The 15,469-nt window shown below is 42.9% G+C and overlaps 1 protein-coding gene across 1 annotated transcript; it reads left to right on the top strand.

Annotated features, from left to right (window-relative positions):
- The first annotated feature begins 35 nt into the window (after window positions 1–35).
- On the top strand, window positions 36–4,922 carry LOC133446569 (high-affinity lysophosphatidic acid receptor-like). Its single transcript, XM_061724622.1, has 2 exons — window positions 36–140; window positions 3,669–4,922. The coding sequence occupies exon 2, from the start codon at window positions 3,753–3,755 to the stop codon at window positions 4,920–4,922; it is 1,170 nt and encodes a 389-aa protein (XP_061580606.1). The 5' UTR covers window positions 36–140; window positions 3,669–3,752.
- Window positions 4,923–15,469: the final 10,547 nt, after the last annotated feature.

Here is a 15,469-nt window from a genome sequence, read left to right as displayed (position 1 = left end):
TCGATCACACACTCAATTCCTCATATTGATATGTATGTATATGAGGAAGAGCTCAGCATGCAGAGGAAAAGCTCGGCCGCGGATCCCAGCAGCTCTGAGCGAGGCTCCCATCGGACCCGGAGCCGCGCGTAACAGGCGAGGTAAATCATAATAATAGCCTATAATAAACCTGCTGGAGGAGAGGAGAGGAGAGGAGAAGAGAAGAGAATAGATGACAGGAGAGGAGGAGATGAGAGGATAGGAGAGGAGATGAGAGGAGAGGAGAGGAGACAGGCATTTTGTCCGCCGTCCCTCTCTAATCCGGGATGCAGACGGAGCTGATGCTCCACGGAGACGATAACAGGTGTGACTGAAGAGCTGCGTGAAATGACGGCTGCCAAAACCCCGTCTGGAAGGATGACGAGTCCACGCTGGAGGGAAAACCCCGACCTCTGAAGTCTCAGCTGGTTTTCGTTGCCAAAAATAACTAATTTCCCCTTCATTTAATCATTAGATATTCTAAGTATGAGCACCTGAGACGCCCTGACGTCACACCTGGAGACCTGCTCCACCTGGACGTTACGGCTTTAATTTACAACTGGCAAATCTGTTTTGTTTTTGTTTTGTTGTTTAACAAAGAGAATATTTAGTCGCTTGTTCTGGCGATGAGAGTGTGGCACCGCTTGTTGCCATGGAATTGGTGACCTTGTCACCATGGCAACAGCCAGCATCACTATGCAGTGGCTTAAAGGGGGGGGGGGTTGTGCTAGAATGTGGGATCAGCCTGCGAAGGAATCGCTTCCCTTCGCCTGTTTGAGCGCGGAGGAGAGATGAGGAGATGCAGGAGTCTTCACCAGACGTCGTAGTCGGTTGAATTCCTCCCGTTTCCTTCAGATTCAGCGTCTTGACTTGACGGCAGCAGGCGTGAACAGATCAGAGATACTCAGCATCTGTTGGAGTGGGAAAAAAAGCCCCAGAATTCATCAGCTCGTGGCACGCAGAGCATCGTGACTCCCCCTCCCCACCCCCACCAAGCCCCCGTCACCCGCTCCGACCCCCGAGTATCACACTTGTTTACATTTCAGCTTTTACGCAGAAGCAGCTGCCCCTGCATCACAAGCAGGAAGCCGTGGTAACCATGGCAACAGACACATCCCGTCGGTGTCCTGAAGACGCCTTTCGATTCCTGTCGGTTTCATTATCGTCCTGGTGACAGACTGAACCCTGCGTGGGGTGTGTGTGTTAGTGTGTGTGTCGGTGTGTGTGAGTGTGTGTCAGTGTGTCGGTGTGTGTGAGTGTTAGTGTGTGTTAGTTAGTTAATATTTATTCCGGTCAATCACAAACATAAAAATCAACAAACAAGATAACACAGGTTTTTCCCTGATCAACATTGTGATTTTTTTGACCGAAAAGGTCTGGGCTTGAAGCATAAAGCTTATCTTGCCCACCTTTTAACAGAATAAAATATACAAAAAGAACAAATGAAGTATCATAAGTCTACACAAAATTAAAAAAAAAAAAAAAATAATAACAATAATGACGATGATGATAATAATAATAGTAATAATCATAGCGATAATAATAATAATAATAATAATGATGATAGCTCTGAGAACAGAAACTGAAAAGATTCTAAGGAAACCGACAAAACCAATTTAAGTTGTCATTTTATCTCATGCATGTGTCAGTGTGTGTTAGTGTGTGTCGGTGTGTGTGTGAGTGAGTGTGTGTGTGAGTGTGTGTGTGTGTGTTAGCAGGTCATGTGTGGAACTTTACAGCTCGGATGTTAATCATCAACCTCTCCTCTCCGAGTGAGTGAGTAACACGTCTCTGCTTCCTGTAAGTCCTCCAGCATCAAACGATCATCTTTCCTCCTCTCTTGGATTCATGTTCATGACGTTTCCCCGACTCCGACTCTTTTTTAGTTTATCTGACGAGACGTCCATCAGCTGTTTTTCTGTCAAGTTCAGAATCTGTGAATGTAAACAAACTTTTTTTGGATGTTAGTTTTATAGATTACTTAAGCGTTAGGCCTGTGTTGAAAAAAATAGATTTTCCGATTCTAAATCGGAAATTTTTTTTATCATTTTCGCCAGGTGAACTTTAATCCCAGTAGTCGGACACACAGTTTGTCATGACACTTCTGAAAAATGCCAGGTGCTTCATGGCAATTTGTGCGTGGTGAAAGAATAAATTAGACAAGCTAAAATGATTTGTTTTCTGCATGAACTGTTGCAATTTCTTTCTTTTTTTGCACTTTAAATGATATTGAAAGGCCTGTTTGAGTTACTTATTTCTTAGTTATTTCACAATAATTATTGTGAAATTATTATTTCACTAGTTATTTTACAGCCATATACCGTATTTTCCGCACTATAAGACGCACCTTCAATAAATGAAGTATTTTAAAACTTTTCCATATATAAGGCGCACTGCATTATAAGGCGCACTAAATATCTGGTAAAATACCGTACTATAGTGGCTGGGGTTGAGTTACGTATCTACCTGATGGAGCTGCGCTACAGGAAATGCTACAAAATCCTACAGCAAATGCAAAAAAAAAAAAAACCAAGAAGAAAAGTACCGTATGTCAAACTTTATTAACAAAATAAAAACCAGCTTTGCTCCGTCTCGTCAAAGTCGCCATTATGTGAGTCAGCGTCGCTGCTGTTGTCTTGAACGTCTTGAACGATTCCTGACGTTTTTAGTGCCATTACTTTGGCGACACCAACTACATTACCCACAATCCCCCTGACTACAGTAACAGAAATTACCGTAATGATCATATATAAGGCGCACTGCCGGTTTTTGAGAAAATTAAAGGCTTGTAGGTGTGCCTTATAGTAGAAATAGAAATAGAAAGCCTTTATTATCATTATACTTCTACAATGAAATTAGGCCGCAGCTCCGTCAAAGTGCAAAACAAATGCAAACTGTGAACAACAAAAATGTACAAAAAAAAAAAAAGTAAACATAAATATATATATATATATATATATATATATATATATATATATATATATATATATATATATATATATATATATATATACACTATAAGAAAAGAGTGAATGGGAGAATAAAAATGTACATGAATGGGTGGAAGAATATTGCACTGAAAGGATGGAAGAGTATTGCACGTAGATAGGTAAGGAATATTGGGACATTATGGACAGGAAATAGAAATATTGCACAGTGTGAGGTAGCTTATGAGTTCAGAAAGTTCACAGCTTTGGGGAAGAAGCTGTCCCTGAGTCTGTTTGTTCGGGATCGTAAGGACCTGAAGCGCCTCCCAGAGGGCAACAGGTCAAATAAGTGGAAACCGGGGTGGGTGTTGTCCTTTACAATGTTCCTTGCCCTGTTGAGGCAGCGGGAGCTGTAGATGTCAGACAGGGATGGCAGAGAGGGCAGAGGGCAGCCGATGATCTTCCGTGCTGTGTTTGCCACCCTCTGCAGCCTCTTCCTGTCTGCTTCCGTGCAGTGCGGAAAATACGGTAATTCAGGCAACAGCTCAAAAAAGATTTTAAATAACACTAAGCCAGACAAATAGCACTAAGCAATATCGAATCGAATCGAATCATGATAATCGATTCTGAATCTTAAGAATCGGAATCGAATCGATTCTTGACATTTGAATCGATCCCCAGCCCTATTAAGCGCCTGGTTTGATTTTCTCGTGTTTTCCTCAGGTATGGAGCGTCTGCCGGAGCGACAGCTGCAGTCGAGGATGCCCCCGCTCCCCTTGGGCTGATCTCGCCTGATCCGCCGCCGCCATGGCGTTCTGCAACGAGAGCCTGCTGGAGGAGTGTGACTTCCTGCCGCCGGGGCCGGAGGAGGCGGCGGAGAGCCTCCCGCCGGACGCCGAGCCGCCGCTCATCTCCGTTACCCTCCGCGTGACCCTGGCGGCCATCATGATCTTCATGATCACCATCGGTTTCCTGGGCAACGCCATCGTGTGTCTCATCGTGTACCAGAAGCCGGCCATGCGCTCGGCCATCAACCTGCTGCTGGCCACGCTGGCCTTCTCCGACATCATGCTGTCGCTGCTCTGCATGCCCTTCACCGCCGTCACCGTGGCGTCGGCCGACTGGAGCTTCGGCAGCGGCTTCTGCCGCGCCTCCATCATGCTGTACTGGCTCTTCGTCCTGGAGGGCGTGTCCATCCTCCTCATCATCAGCGTGGACCGCTTCCTGATCATCGTGCAGCGGCAGGACAAGCTGACGCCGCACCGCGCCAAGCTGCTGATCGCCGGCTCGTGGGTGCTGAGCCTGTGCGTGTCGCTGCCGTCGGTGGTGGGGTGGCGGGCCGGCGCGGCGGCGGGCATCGGCGGCGCCTGGGCGCCCCAGTGCGTGCTGGGATACAGCGAGTCGCTGGCGGACCGCGGCTACACCGTGCTGCTGGCCGTGGCCGTCTTCTTCGTGCCCTTCACCGTCATGCTGTACTCGTACATGTGCATCCTGAACACGGTGCGGCGCAACACGCTGCGCATCCACAACCACGCCAGCGAGCGCTCCTGCCTGCCGGCGCTCAGCCAGGGCGGCAAGCAGCAGCAGCGGCGGCTGGCCGGGCTGCAGCGGCCGCCGCAGGTCAAGGTGGACATGAGCTTCAAGACGCGCGCCTTCACCACCATCCTCATCCTGTTCGTGGGCTTCTCCGTGTGCTGGCTGCCGCACACGGTGGTGAGCCTGCTGGCCGTGTTCAGCCGCCGCTTCTACTACAGCCCCGTCTTCTACCCCGTCAGCATCGGCGCGCTGTGGCTCAGCTACCTGAAGACGGTCTTCAACCCCGTCATCTACTGCTGGAGGATCCGCAAGTTCCGGGAGGCGTGCCAGGAGTTCATCCCCAAGAGCTGCCGGCTCTGCCCGCGCGTTCCCGGCCGGAGCCACCGGAGGGTCCGACCCAGCAACCTGTACGTGTGCAGCGAGATCCAGTCCACCGTGTGAGGCCGGAGCGCCAAAATAAAAGATCTATCTAAAGCAGGGGTCTTCAACCGGGGGTCTGTGAACCCTAGGGGGGCCGCGGAGGTACTGCAGGGGGTCTATCATTACCTGATGTGAGTCGCTACCCGATTTGAGTCACACATGCGCAGTCGCGTCCAACATCGTCGGCCATCTTGAAAAGCAACATACGGCAACACCACTTGGACAAACTACAGTTACGTCGCCAGACTTGGTAGACAAGATCTAAACACACACTTGTTTTGATATACACTACTCACAATAAGTTAGGGATATTATTATTTACATGATTGCTTTTCCTATTTGGTCTGAATTTTTCAAGATGTAATTACGCATAGAACGAGTAATCTTCCATTGGTCAGCTTTTCCCAAACTGGGATGAAACTTTCCAGATTCCATTTAGGCATGGAGCTGATGGAAAAAATTAAAGTCGCTCATTTTAATCAATAATCGGGTAATGACAACACTCTCTACTTCTCCACTGACTGACTGATTTCCTGCTGAAATGCACGGCGAAAAGTGGCGCATGCGCGGTAGCGACTCACATCGGGTTGTGAGCCATATGTTGCTTTCCAAGATGGCCGATGATGTTGGACGCGACTGCGCATGTGTGACTCAAATCGGGTAATGACAGGGTCCTCCAACTTAAAGGGGACCTATTATGGCATCTAATACCTATTTTAAACAGGCCTTGAACGTCTTAAAAACAAGATTTATATTTTTTTTTTGTTAAATAAATTAGAAATTCAGCCTCTGAGCCATGTCTTTATCTTCCCATTCTCTAACCTCATTATCTATGCAGGATTCTGAGTGGGCGGGGCTATGATAATGAGGCTCTGTGCTGATTGGCTGCCTGAATGACTACGTTTCCATGCAGTAAAAATTCTGGTTATTGCTAATATTCCGGTTACTGAAACATTTGGAATATTCCGTTTACATGGTGATTAATCATCCGGGATATCTGGATCAAAACAGCGACGCGCGGAGAACGTCATGACCCAATTCCCGTCATTTCCGCTTCTTCTTCCTGTATCCAAATCCAAAACAAATGCTGCTTCGCGCAACTTTTCACTCACCTTCTTGTAAATCTCACTATCCCAGTACTTTCTACCGTCTACAAATGCCAAAATGTCTTTCCTTACATTTATGAAGTGATTAGTCTCCTCCTGGTCTTGGTTTCTCCATGTTTAGAAGAACTTCCTGGACTCAAAAGACCAGGATTCCTTGTGAACAGAGCATGCGCAGAAAACAAATTCATGTTCCGTTTGATGGGGATATTCCGTTTGGCGTTTACATGACCCAATATTCAGGTTTTAAAAGGAGTAACCCAGGGGTCATATTGGGGTTTTTAATATGATATAATAATTTTAATATGAGCAAATTCGGGTTATTCAAAGGGGTTATTGGTGTTTACATGGCCGTGCAAATTCGGGTTATTGCCAATATTCAGGTTTTAAAAGGGTTATTGATGCATGGAAACGCAATCACTGACGCGATACACCGCTACGGAAAAATGGCGGAAGCTCCGGCCGGCGGAGTTATTATTGTTGTTCCGGCCAGAGTTAGTTGTGGGCGTGGTTTCACGCATCCCTCCCGTCGTTACGTAACGACGGGAGCAGAATCTTATTGGCTCGTAGATCCACATCACACTGGACGGATCATCTGGGCGGCTGTACAGACACTGCAGAATCTGGTTGTTTCCTCCTTCTCTGAGTTGGCAGGCTGAGGGGAGACCACTTTATATATGTTAAAGCAAGAAAAAACCTGTTTTTCATAACAGGTCCCCTTTAAAAAGAAATAAAGGCAAAATAATTTGTGAGAGTTAAAAAAAAAAAAATATATATATATATATGATTAAGAAAACTCCATTAACAGGCGATAATAACTATTATCAGTCTACAAGTCTACATAAATGATTCCCCTGACGTGAGTCGTGTGACTAATGTCAAATGAGGAAAAAGGAGCTAGCTATCTGTTTAAGAAAAGAGAATTTGTGAAATTGACTTGGCTATTTCCTATTTAACGTTAGTTAGACCCGATGGATAAATTAGTGACAATAACTAAGCCTAAAGCTGGAGATTGTAACGTTCCAGCTCGGCCTAACGTTACTCCTTCCACGTCTGACGAGGCCAAAGTTTCATCAACCGTAAACACATGTAGCTAATAACCCAGTCAGGAATTGGTTAATAAGGTGATATAAAAAGTTATTATAAACCAGGCTTAAAACTTGACACATTAACCCTTGTACTGTCTTTGGGTCAAAATGACCGAATTCTCCTGTTCTTTCTTTCTTCCTGCTCTCTCCTTTCTTCTGTCCTTCCTTCCTTCTTTTTTTCCTTCCTTCCTTCCTTCCTTCCTTCCTTCCTTCCTTCCTTCCTTCCTTCCTTCCTTCCTTCCTTCCTTCCTTCCTTCCTTCCTTCCTTCCTTCCTTCCTTCCTTCTTTTCTCCCTTCGTTCCCTCCTTCCTTCCTTCTTTTTTCCCTTCCTTCTTCCCTTCCCTTATCTTCCTGCCTTCCTTCTTTACTCCCTTCCTTTCTTCCTTCTTTTTTCCCTTCCTTCCTTCCTTCCTTCCTTCCTTCCTTCCTTCCTTCCTTCCTTCCTTCCTTCCTTCCTTCCTTCCTTCCTTCCTTCCTTCCTTTCTCTTCCTTCCTTCTTTATTCCCTTCCTTCCATCCTTCTTTTCTCCTTTCCTCCCTTCCTTCCTTCTTTCCTTGTTTTCCCTTCCTTCCTTCCTTCCTTCCTTCCTTCCTTCCTTGTTTTCTCTTCCTTCCTTCTTTCCTCCTGCTCCTTCCTTCCTTCCTTCCTTCCTTCCTTCCTTCCTTCCTTCCTTCCTTCCTTCCTTCCTTCCTTCCTTCCTTCCTTCCTTCCTTCCTTCCTTCCTTCCTTCCTTCCTTCCTTCCTTCTTTTCTCCTTTCCTTCTTTCCTCCCTTCCTTCTTTTCACCCTTCCTTCCTTCCTTTCCTCCCTTCCTTCTTTTCTCTCTCTCTTCCTTCCTTCCTTCCTCCCTTCTTTACTCCCTTCCTTCCATCCTTCTTTCCTCCCTTCTTCCCTTCCTCCTTCCTTGACCCGAAGACAGCACACTGGTTAAAAAAAAGGGAAAAAATAAGAATTCCCAGCGTGGGTCCCTGCTCTGGTTTTCTCCCTGGGCTAAAAAAGGTTGAAGACCCCTGACCTAAAGTATCACTCCTGCTGAAAAATAGTATTGCTTCAAGAACTGAACCCTGAACCTTTAAGGCGTCACATCCTCGTGTGTACTGTATAAAAGGGAAGATTTCACAGGAACTATTTTGTCTGCCGTCGTTTCTATGAATAAAAACATTTTCATTCGGGTAACTTTTGACGGTCGTGGCCGCTCAACCTGTTTTATATCTTCCTTTTCCTTTTCTGTTTCACGTGTCCCTGAGCTGTAATCCTGTCGTCTCAGGCTGTAAACTCAGAGGCCTCTGAGCTCGTGTCGGTGAAATCCGTTTGTCGTCAGTCACGTGAAGATATTTTAAGAGAAAAAAAAGAATCTCAGTGTTAATATTTAAGGAGATCAAACTGTTATTTTGATGTTTTAAATGTTCACATTAATTAATTCTAATTTCTTGGCAGATGGAACCAGAAAAATAAAAAAAGGTTTTTGAAATGAGATGTTGACAAAGTGTTGTTTATGAATTACAAATAAAGTGTAAATATTCATATTAATACAATTCTAGTTTCTAAAATAGATGAGCTCCAGATCCAGATCTTTGTTTTAACCTTTGGGATGGATGGATGCAGGGAGGGAGGGATGGAGGGAGGGATGGATCATAATACACAAACAAAACGTCACTTTACGTTTTGCGCTCGAAACGCACTCGATAAATTTGCCTCCTTTGAATATTCCTTTTTTTCTTTATGAACAAGCGTGCGGGTGTCGATGTTCAGACCTGATGGACATCGTTGAAAATTACTATTGGTTTTATTACATTGGTTATTGACAATGTTAGCTTGGAGCTGTTTGAGTGTTACAGCATTGTTGGCCAAAACCATGTTTGCTATCTCCCTCTTGCTGTTCTGTGAGCACATGAATCCTCTTCCCTTGTTGCTCCTGACCCACAGTCCTTTGTAGAATCATTTCGTCAGGAAGTGGTTGTTTAGGACCCAGAAGCAGGAGAGCGGAAAAAACAGGGTTTATTCAACAAAAAAACAAGAACCAAAAGCGCTGCTTGGCAGGATCAAAAAGGACCAGGATCATGAACAGGAAAACTGAAGACGCGAACATGGAGGGAGCAAACAGTACGGACCGACAGGGAGCAGGGAAAGACAAGACTAGATATACACAGGGGATAACGAGACACAGGTGCTGACAATCAGGGCAGGTGGAAAACAGGCGGGGCAAAACAGAAAACACAAACTGGGGGAAATGTCAAACCCTGACACATTTCACAGGAAAAGGTAAAATACAATACTGTAAGCATCTACTGGAACCATGCAGATGTTTTTGATATGATGATATTTTTACAAAACCTATTTTCCAGTCGAAATGTTCTTATCTATTGTTTACAATTAAGCAAACGAGTGTTTGCACACCCGATGACTTGCGTCGAACCAATTTGGTTCTGGTTTGGTTTGGTTTAGGTTTTGCTAATAGTGTACTACTTTTAATTTTATTGTGTAAGCAATCACAAATAACTGTAATACATCTTTTTTTTTTTTTAAACTTTGTTAATTAAGATTTTCATGTTTTTATAAAGTACAAAAAACAAAGACAAAAAAACAAGATTGTGGGTAACCACTAGATGGAGGCAGAACATGCATGAACTGTAATAAAAAACATATGTAAAATAAATAATGTGATACCCTCAGCAAAATGTAAAGTCAAAAATAACAACAGCAAAACAAACAACAAAGAAAGAGAAAAGAAAAAGAAAAAAAAAAGAAAAAAACAACAGGTAGGCACTGTCACACATGACGCATGGAGATCAGAAGAAATGAAGCATGGCGGTTTTTAAATTGGTAGACAGGATTAAATGATTATGGGACTGCAGACAATTGAATATTTTCTTTAATGTGCTTCCGGAAAGGGTTCCACAGTCTGGAAAAGGTTTGAGCAGATCCTCTCAAGGAATGCTTTATTTTCTCTAGCTTCAAAAAATAGAATAAATCCCTTATCCAGTGATTAAAGGTGGGTGGGTGTGCCTCCTTCCATTTAAATAAAATGAATCGCCTGGCGAGCAGAGTGGCAAAAGCAACGCAGTCAGCCTCTGCCTTTGAAAGAACAATTGTATCTGGGGGAACGCCGAAGATGGCTATAGATGGGCACGGAGAAATTAATTTATTAAGGCAATCAGAAATTGTTCTAAAAATAAGAGACCAACATTCTTCAAGTTCAAAAGATGACCAGAACATGTGTGCATGAGTGGCAGGCATTAACTTGCAGCGATTGCAAGTTGACATCTGGAAAGAATTTTGACATCTTTAGTCTAGTCCAATGGGTCCGATGTATGATTTTGCACTGCATTAAAGCGACACTACGTAACTTTTCCACCTTAATATCATATTTCCAGAGTCATTGTGATGGTACATCAACTTCCAACAGGTTTAATGAACCTCTGTCATGGTCTGAGGGGTCTGTTTCACATTCACTGGCACTATGTAACTTTGAGGAGCATGGTAGGAACCCTGCCACACTAAAAAACTACAAATCGTTACGACTTTGACTGCTTTACGGCATACGTCACTTCCCCCTCCTTCTCGATTCGCAGTCGAGACGAAAATGGGCGGGGCTTAGAGCTCAGAGCTCAGCAGAAGCTGTTGCTGCGTTGTGGCTGCAGCAGCTCCACACAACAGACGTGGGGAAAAGATCCTAATGGTTTAACTTTTCAACGGTTTCCTGCTCGGAAGCAGAACCACGCAGGCCAAGTATCTGACATAACAAAGTAAAAGAGTGAAAGAGTCGTCGGCTCGCTTTGGATCGCGGCTGTGACGACCAAACCTTCCACACAGTAAAGCCTGAATTATGGTTCTGCGTTAAATCGACGCAGACCTACGGCGTAGGGTACGTGGCGACGCGCAACGTACGGTGCGTGTCGCCGCGTACCCTACGCCGTAGGCTCTGCGTCGATTTAACGCAGAACCATAAACAGCCTTAAACCACAAACACTCACACAGACCGGGTCGGATCAAAACACAGGTTTTATTCCCCACTTCTCCAGCTAAACGCAGTTGCTGGCCAGCTCTCTGCGGTGCAATTAACCCCAATCTTCAGATAAAACTAGTTTGTTGAGGAAAAAATATTAATTCTTATTTGTAGCTGCAGAGGAAAAAAATAATCTCACGAGGAAAACAAAAATAATAAAAATAATCACGCCTCGGAGCCTCTTCACATAGCAGTCAAAAAAAAAAAGAAAAGAGAAGTAAGAGGGATACAAAACATGTACTGTATGTTGTACTATTATACAAATTTATTGAAACACATGGCTCTTCAGTAGGGATTTCATATGGATCCAGACCGTTAATAATCATTATTTTCTCCATATACCGCTCCCTGGCTTCCTTGTTTAAGGTATCCCGGTAAATTCCAGTTCCTTTCCAGCAGTTTAACATCTTTTTTTTTTTGCGTTCCGTCTGTTCACTTGGTGAAATAGAAAAGCATCCCGTCTTCTATCAAAACAAATGCACGCGACGGGACAGGATCTTTCCGGCATTACGCGCTGGTGCTCATGGGAAACGTAGTGTTCTTTCTGGTAAAACAATACCGCTTTTGTCCAAAAGATGCCGCCAAACTCAGAAAAGCTGAAAGTTACGTTGTGCTGCTTTAAGCCATGCCCGGCGCAGATAGATGACGTATGGACTCTCTGTAAGATGGACTGCCAGAGCTCCTCTGTAAAAACCTCACCAATGTCAGATTCCCATGTAATACGTCTTTTTATCAGTAATTTTGATCTATATGTTGTTTTTTTACGTTAAAACATAATGTCTAACATGTATTTATTTATTTATTTATTTATTTATTTATTTATTTAGCCTTCCTTTAACCAGGTTAGTCCCATTGAGATCGGGGGTCTCTTTAACAGCAACATAGTTACAGAATTAAAAGATAAAAAACAAACAAACAAATAAATTAACGACATAAAGACATCATTTATTAAAACACTTGCATGCAGACAGTCTGAACTCCACTGTTTTCATCAGAGCTTTAAATCAGTCACAGATATGAGGTTTGGTAAATGCAGTTTGGATTGAAGTTTATTCCAAGCATCTGATGCTGAAAACCTAAAAGCTTTTCTTCCCAAATTCCTTTCTTATTTTTGGAAACAACCAAATGTAAAATGTCCATTGAGCAAAGATTGTAACCTCCTTGTTTCCATGTTAGAAGAGAAAATGAATAAGAAGGAATTTTACTCAGAATGGCTTTATAAATGAACATATACCAACGACTGAGGCGACGAGCTTGTAACGATGACCAGTTTACTTTAGTGGAGAGAAGACAGTGATGGTGAGAGAACCACAGTTTGTTATAAATCTCAGTGCAGCTTGATACACACTATCCAACATGATACACACTATCCAACATGCAAAGACAATGAACAGATGCTTCATATCCAGCACATCTTCATAGTCAATTACAGACGAAAAGGTTGCTTTCACTAGTTTCTGTTTTACATCAAAAGAAAAGCAAGACTTGTTTCTATGATAGAATCCTAACAAAAGCCTCTGCTTTTTTTTTACAACATACTGAATGTGCTCCTTAACCCTTGTGCTGTCTTTGGGTCAAGGGAGGGTGAACGGAGAAAAGAAGGAATGAAGGAAGGGAGAAAAGATGGAAGGAAGGGAGAAAGGAGAAAAGAAGGAAAGAAGTAGGAAAGGGAGTAAGGAAGGGAGAAAAGATGGAAGGAAGGAAGGAAGGAAGGAAGGAAGGAAGGAAGGAAGGAACGAACGAACGAACGAACGAACTAACGAACTAACGAACAAAGGAAGGAAGGAAGGGAGAAAAGATGGAATGAAGGAAGGACGTAGGAAAGGGAGGAAGGAAGGGAGAAAAGATGGAAGGTAGGAAAGAAGGAAGGAAGTAGGAAAGGGAGTAAGGAAGGGAGAAAATATGGAAGGGAGGAAAGAAGGGAGAAAAGAAGGAAAGAAGGAAGGAAGTAGGAACGGGAGGAAGGAAGGGAGAAAAGATGGAAGGAAGTAGGAAAGGGAGTAAGGAAGGGAGAAAATATGGAAGGAAGGAAGGAAGGAAGGAAGGAGGGAAGGAAGGAAGGAAGGAAGGAAGGAAGGAACGAAGAAAGGAAGGGAGAAAAGATGGAAGGAAGGGAGAAAGGAAGGAAAGAAGGGAGAAAAGGAAAGAAGGGAAGGATTGAAGAAGGAAGGAATGGAGAAAATAAGGAAAGATGGTAATAAAGGAATGAATGATGAAAGGGAGGTAGGAACAAAAAAGGAGTAAAGGAGGTAAAAAGGAAGAAAAGAGGAAAGGAAGAAGGAAGGAGAGAGCATGGCAGGAGGAAAGAAGGATAGAAGAATTGGGTCATTTTGACCCAAAGTACAGTACAAGACAAGTGGTCATCAATTAAAAATCCTAAATATTTAAAAGTAGATACCAACTCTATTTGTTGACCATGTGTCGTTAATATTTTATCAGTCAGTGTTGATCTTGCGGTTTTTGAAGTGGTGAAGAACATAAGTTAAGTTTTCTCTGCATTTAAAACAACAATGTAAATTACATTGTTACATTGCTGCCATCTAGTGGACTAAACGAGCATTACGTTATGTAATGCTCGTTTAGTCCACTAGATGGCAGCATTACACTCGATATTTTCTACAACATTGACAATGTGCTTATAGTTGTGCAAACATGGGCTGATGTTTTGCTTCTTGAGTGTACTACTTTTAATTTCAGTGTGTAAGCAATCCAAAAAAACTGTATTTCGTCTTTTTATCCGTAATTTGGATCTATATGGGGTTTTTTTTTTACGTTAAAACGTTCACGTCTAACATGTAATGCTCTTTTAGTCCACTAGATGGCAGCATTACACTCAATATAACTCCAAGCAAGAGTGCTCTGCGCGTTCAGGGACAAAAAGGTTTAAGCTTTATGTTCAACTGTATTTAAACTTGCAGGACTTTAAATTATTAGCAATATTATTGGGTTTAATTCATGGATGCATTTCTTAAACTATATTTGTGAAGTTTGAAGCTTAGCTGGTGAAAAGCTGACAGATGCATCAAAACAGCATCAAACAGAGACACATTCTGCATGTAGGTAATACTATATTCTTTATCTAACACGGCTGGTGTTTTCATACCAACATGGCTGCATCCATCCACACATTCAGCATGCACATGATATTTTCTTTCCACAGCCACGCTTGTCTAAATTGGCATCGTGGCCATGTGCTGAACACGGCCATCAGAGCGGTTCCACTCCAGCGGTCTGGCACATGCATGCTGGTCACGTTCAGCACAGAATCCATCCCCGTCCCTTATTCCACAGATGTTTGCTTTAATTTCTCTCTGATTGAGAGACTTTTACAGCAACTTCATCAATCATCCCCCCCCCAAAAAAACAGCAAACAAAGTGAACAATGTTCTCGTCTGTGAATCAGAATATTCGGAACCCACACTGAGTCGTGTTCAGCCAGTTGTGCCACATTTGGAGGGAAAAAGTCCCGCGTTTTAAAGCCCTCCCGTGCAGAGTACCTGCGTGGGGAGTTTATTCATGCATGGAGCCGGAGTTACTCTGTACGGAAGAGTATCAGGGCCAGGCAGGAGAAAAACATATTGGAGGGGGGAAGATTTTTTTTTATTGTGCACTGCAAAAGTCGAAATGTGGAGATTAATGTTGAGATACAATTTCAAGAATAAAGTCAAAATTTCCATTTTTTTTCCTTACATTTCAACTTTATTCACGAAATTTTGACTTTTTTCTTGAAATTGTATTTGAACATTAATCTCGACATTTCGACTTTTTTCTCAACATTTCGACTTTTTTCTCGAAATTGTATTTCAACATTAATCTCGACATTTCAACTTTTTTCTCGACATTTCGACTTTTTTCTCGACATTTCGGCTTTTTCTCGAAATTGTACTTCAACATTAATCTCGACATTTCGACTTTTTTCTTGAAATTGTACTTCACTATTATTCTCAACATTTCGACTTTTTTCTCGACATTTCGTCTTTTTTCTCGAAATTGTACTTCAACATTAATCTCGACATTTCGACTTTTTCCTCAACATTTCGACTTTTTTCTCGACATTTCGACTTTTTTCTCGACATTACGACTTTTTTCTCGAAACTGTACTTCAACATTAATCTCGACATTTCGACTTTTTCCTCAACATTTCGACTTTTTTTCTCAAAGTGCATAATGAAAAAAAAATCTTCCTCCGCTAAAATATTATTTTTATTTTTCTCCTGCCTGGCCCTAATACTCTTCCGTAGCTCTGTGAGTATGGCAAGCCGTTTTAACATTTAATGGATAAGTTTGACTATCTGGAATTAACATTGCAGATATCTACAACTGCATTTTGACGAGTCCGACTAGTCAAAATTCTGACTAGTCACAATGTAAT

The sequence above is a fragment of the Cololabis saira genome, chromosome 6, assembly GCF_033807715.1.
Source record: "Cololabis saira isolate AMF1-May2022 chromosome 6, fColSai1.1, whole genome shotgun sequence".
Taxonomy (NCBI): Eukaryota; Metazoa; Chordata; class Actinopteri; order Beloniformes; family Belonidae; genus Cololabis; species Cololabis saira.
The sequence above is the reverse complement of the archived record's forward strand: the minus strand, read 5'-3'. Positions and strand labels throughout refer to the sequence as shown.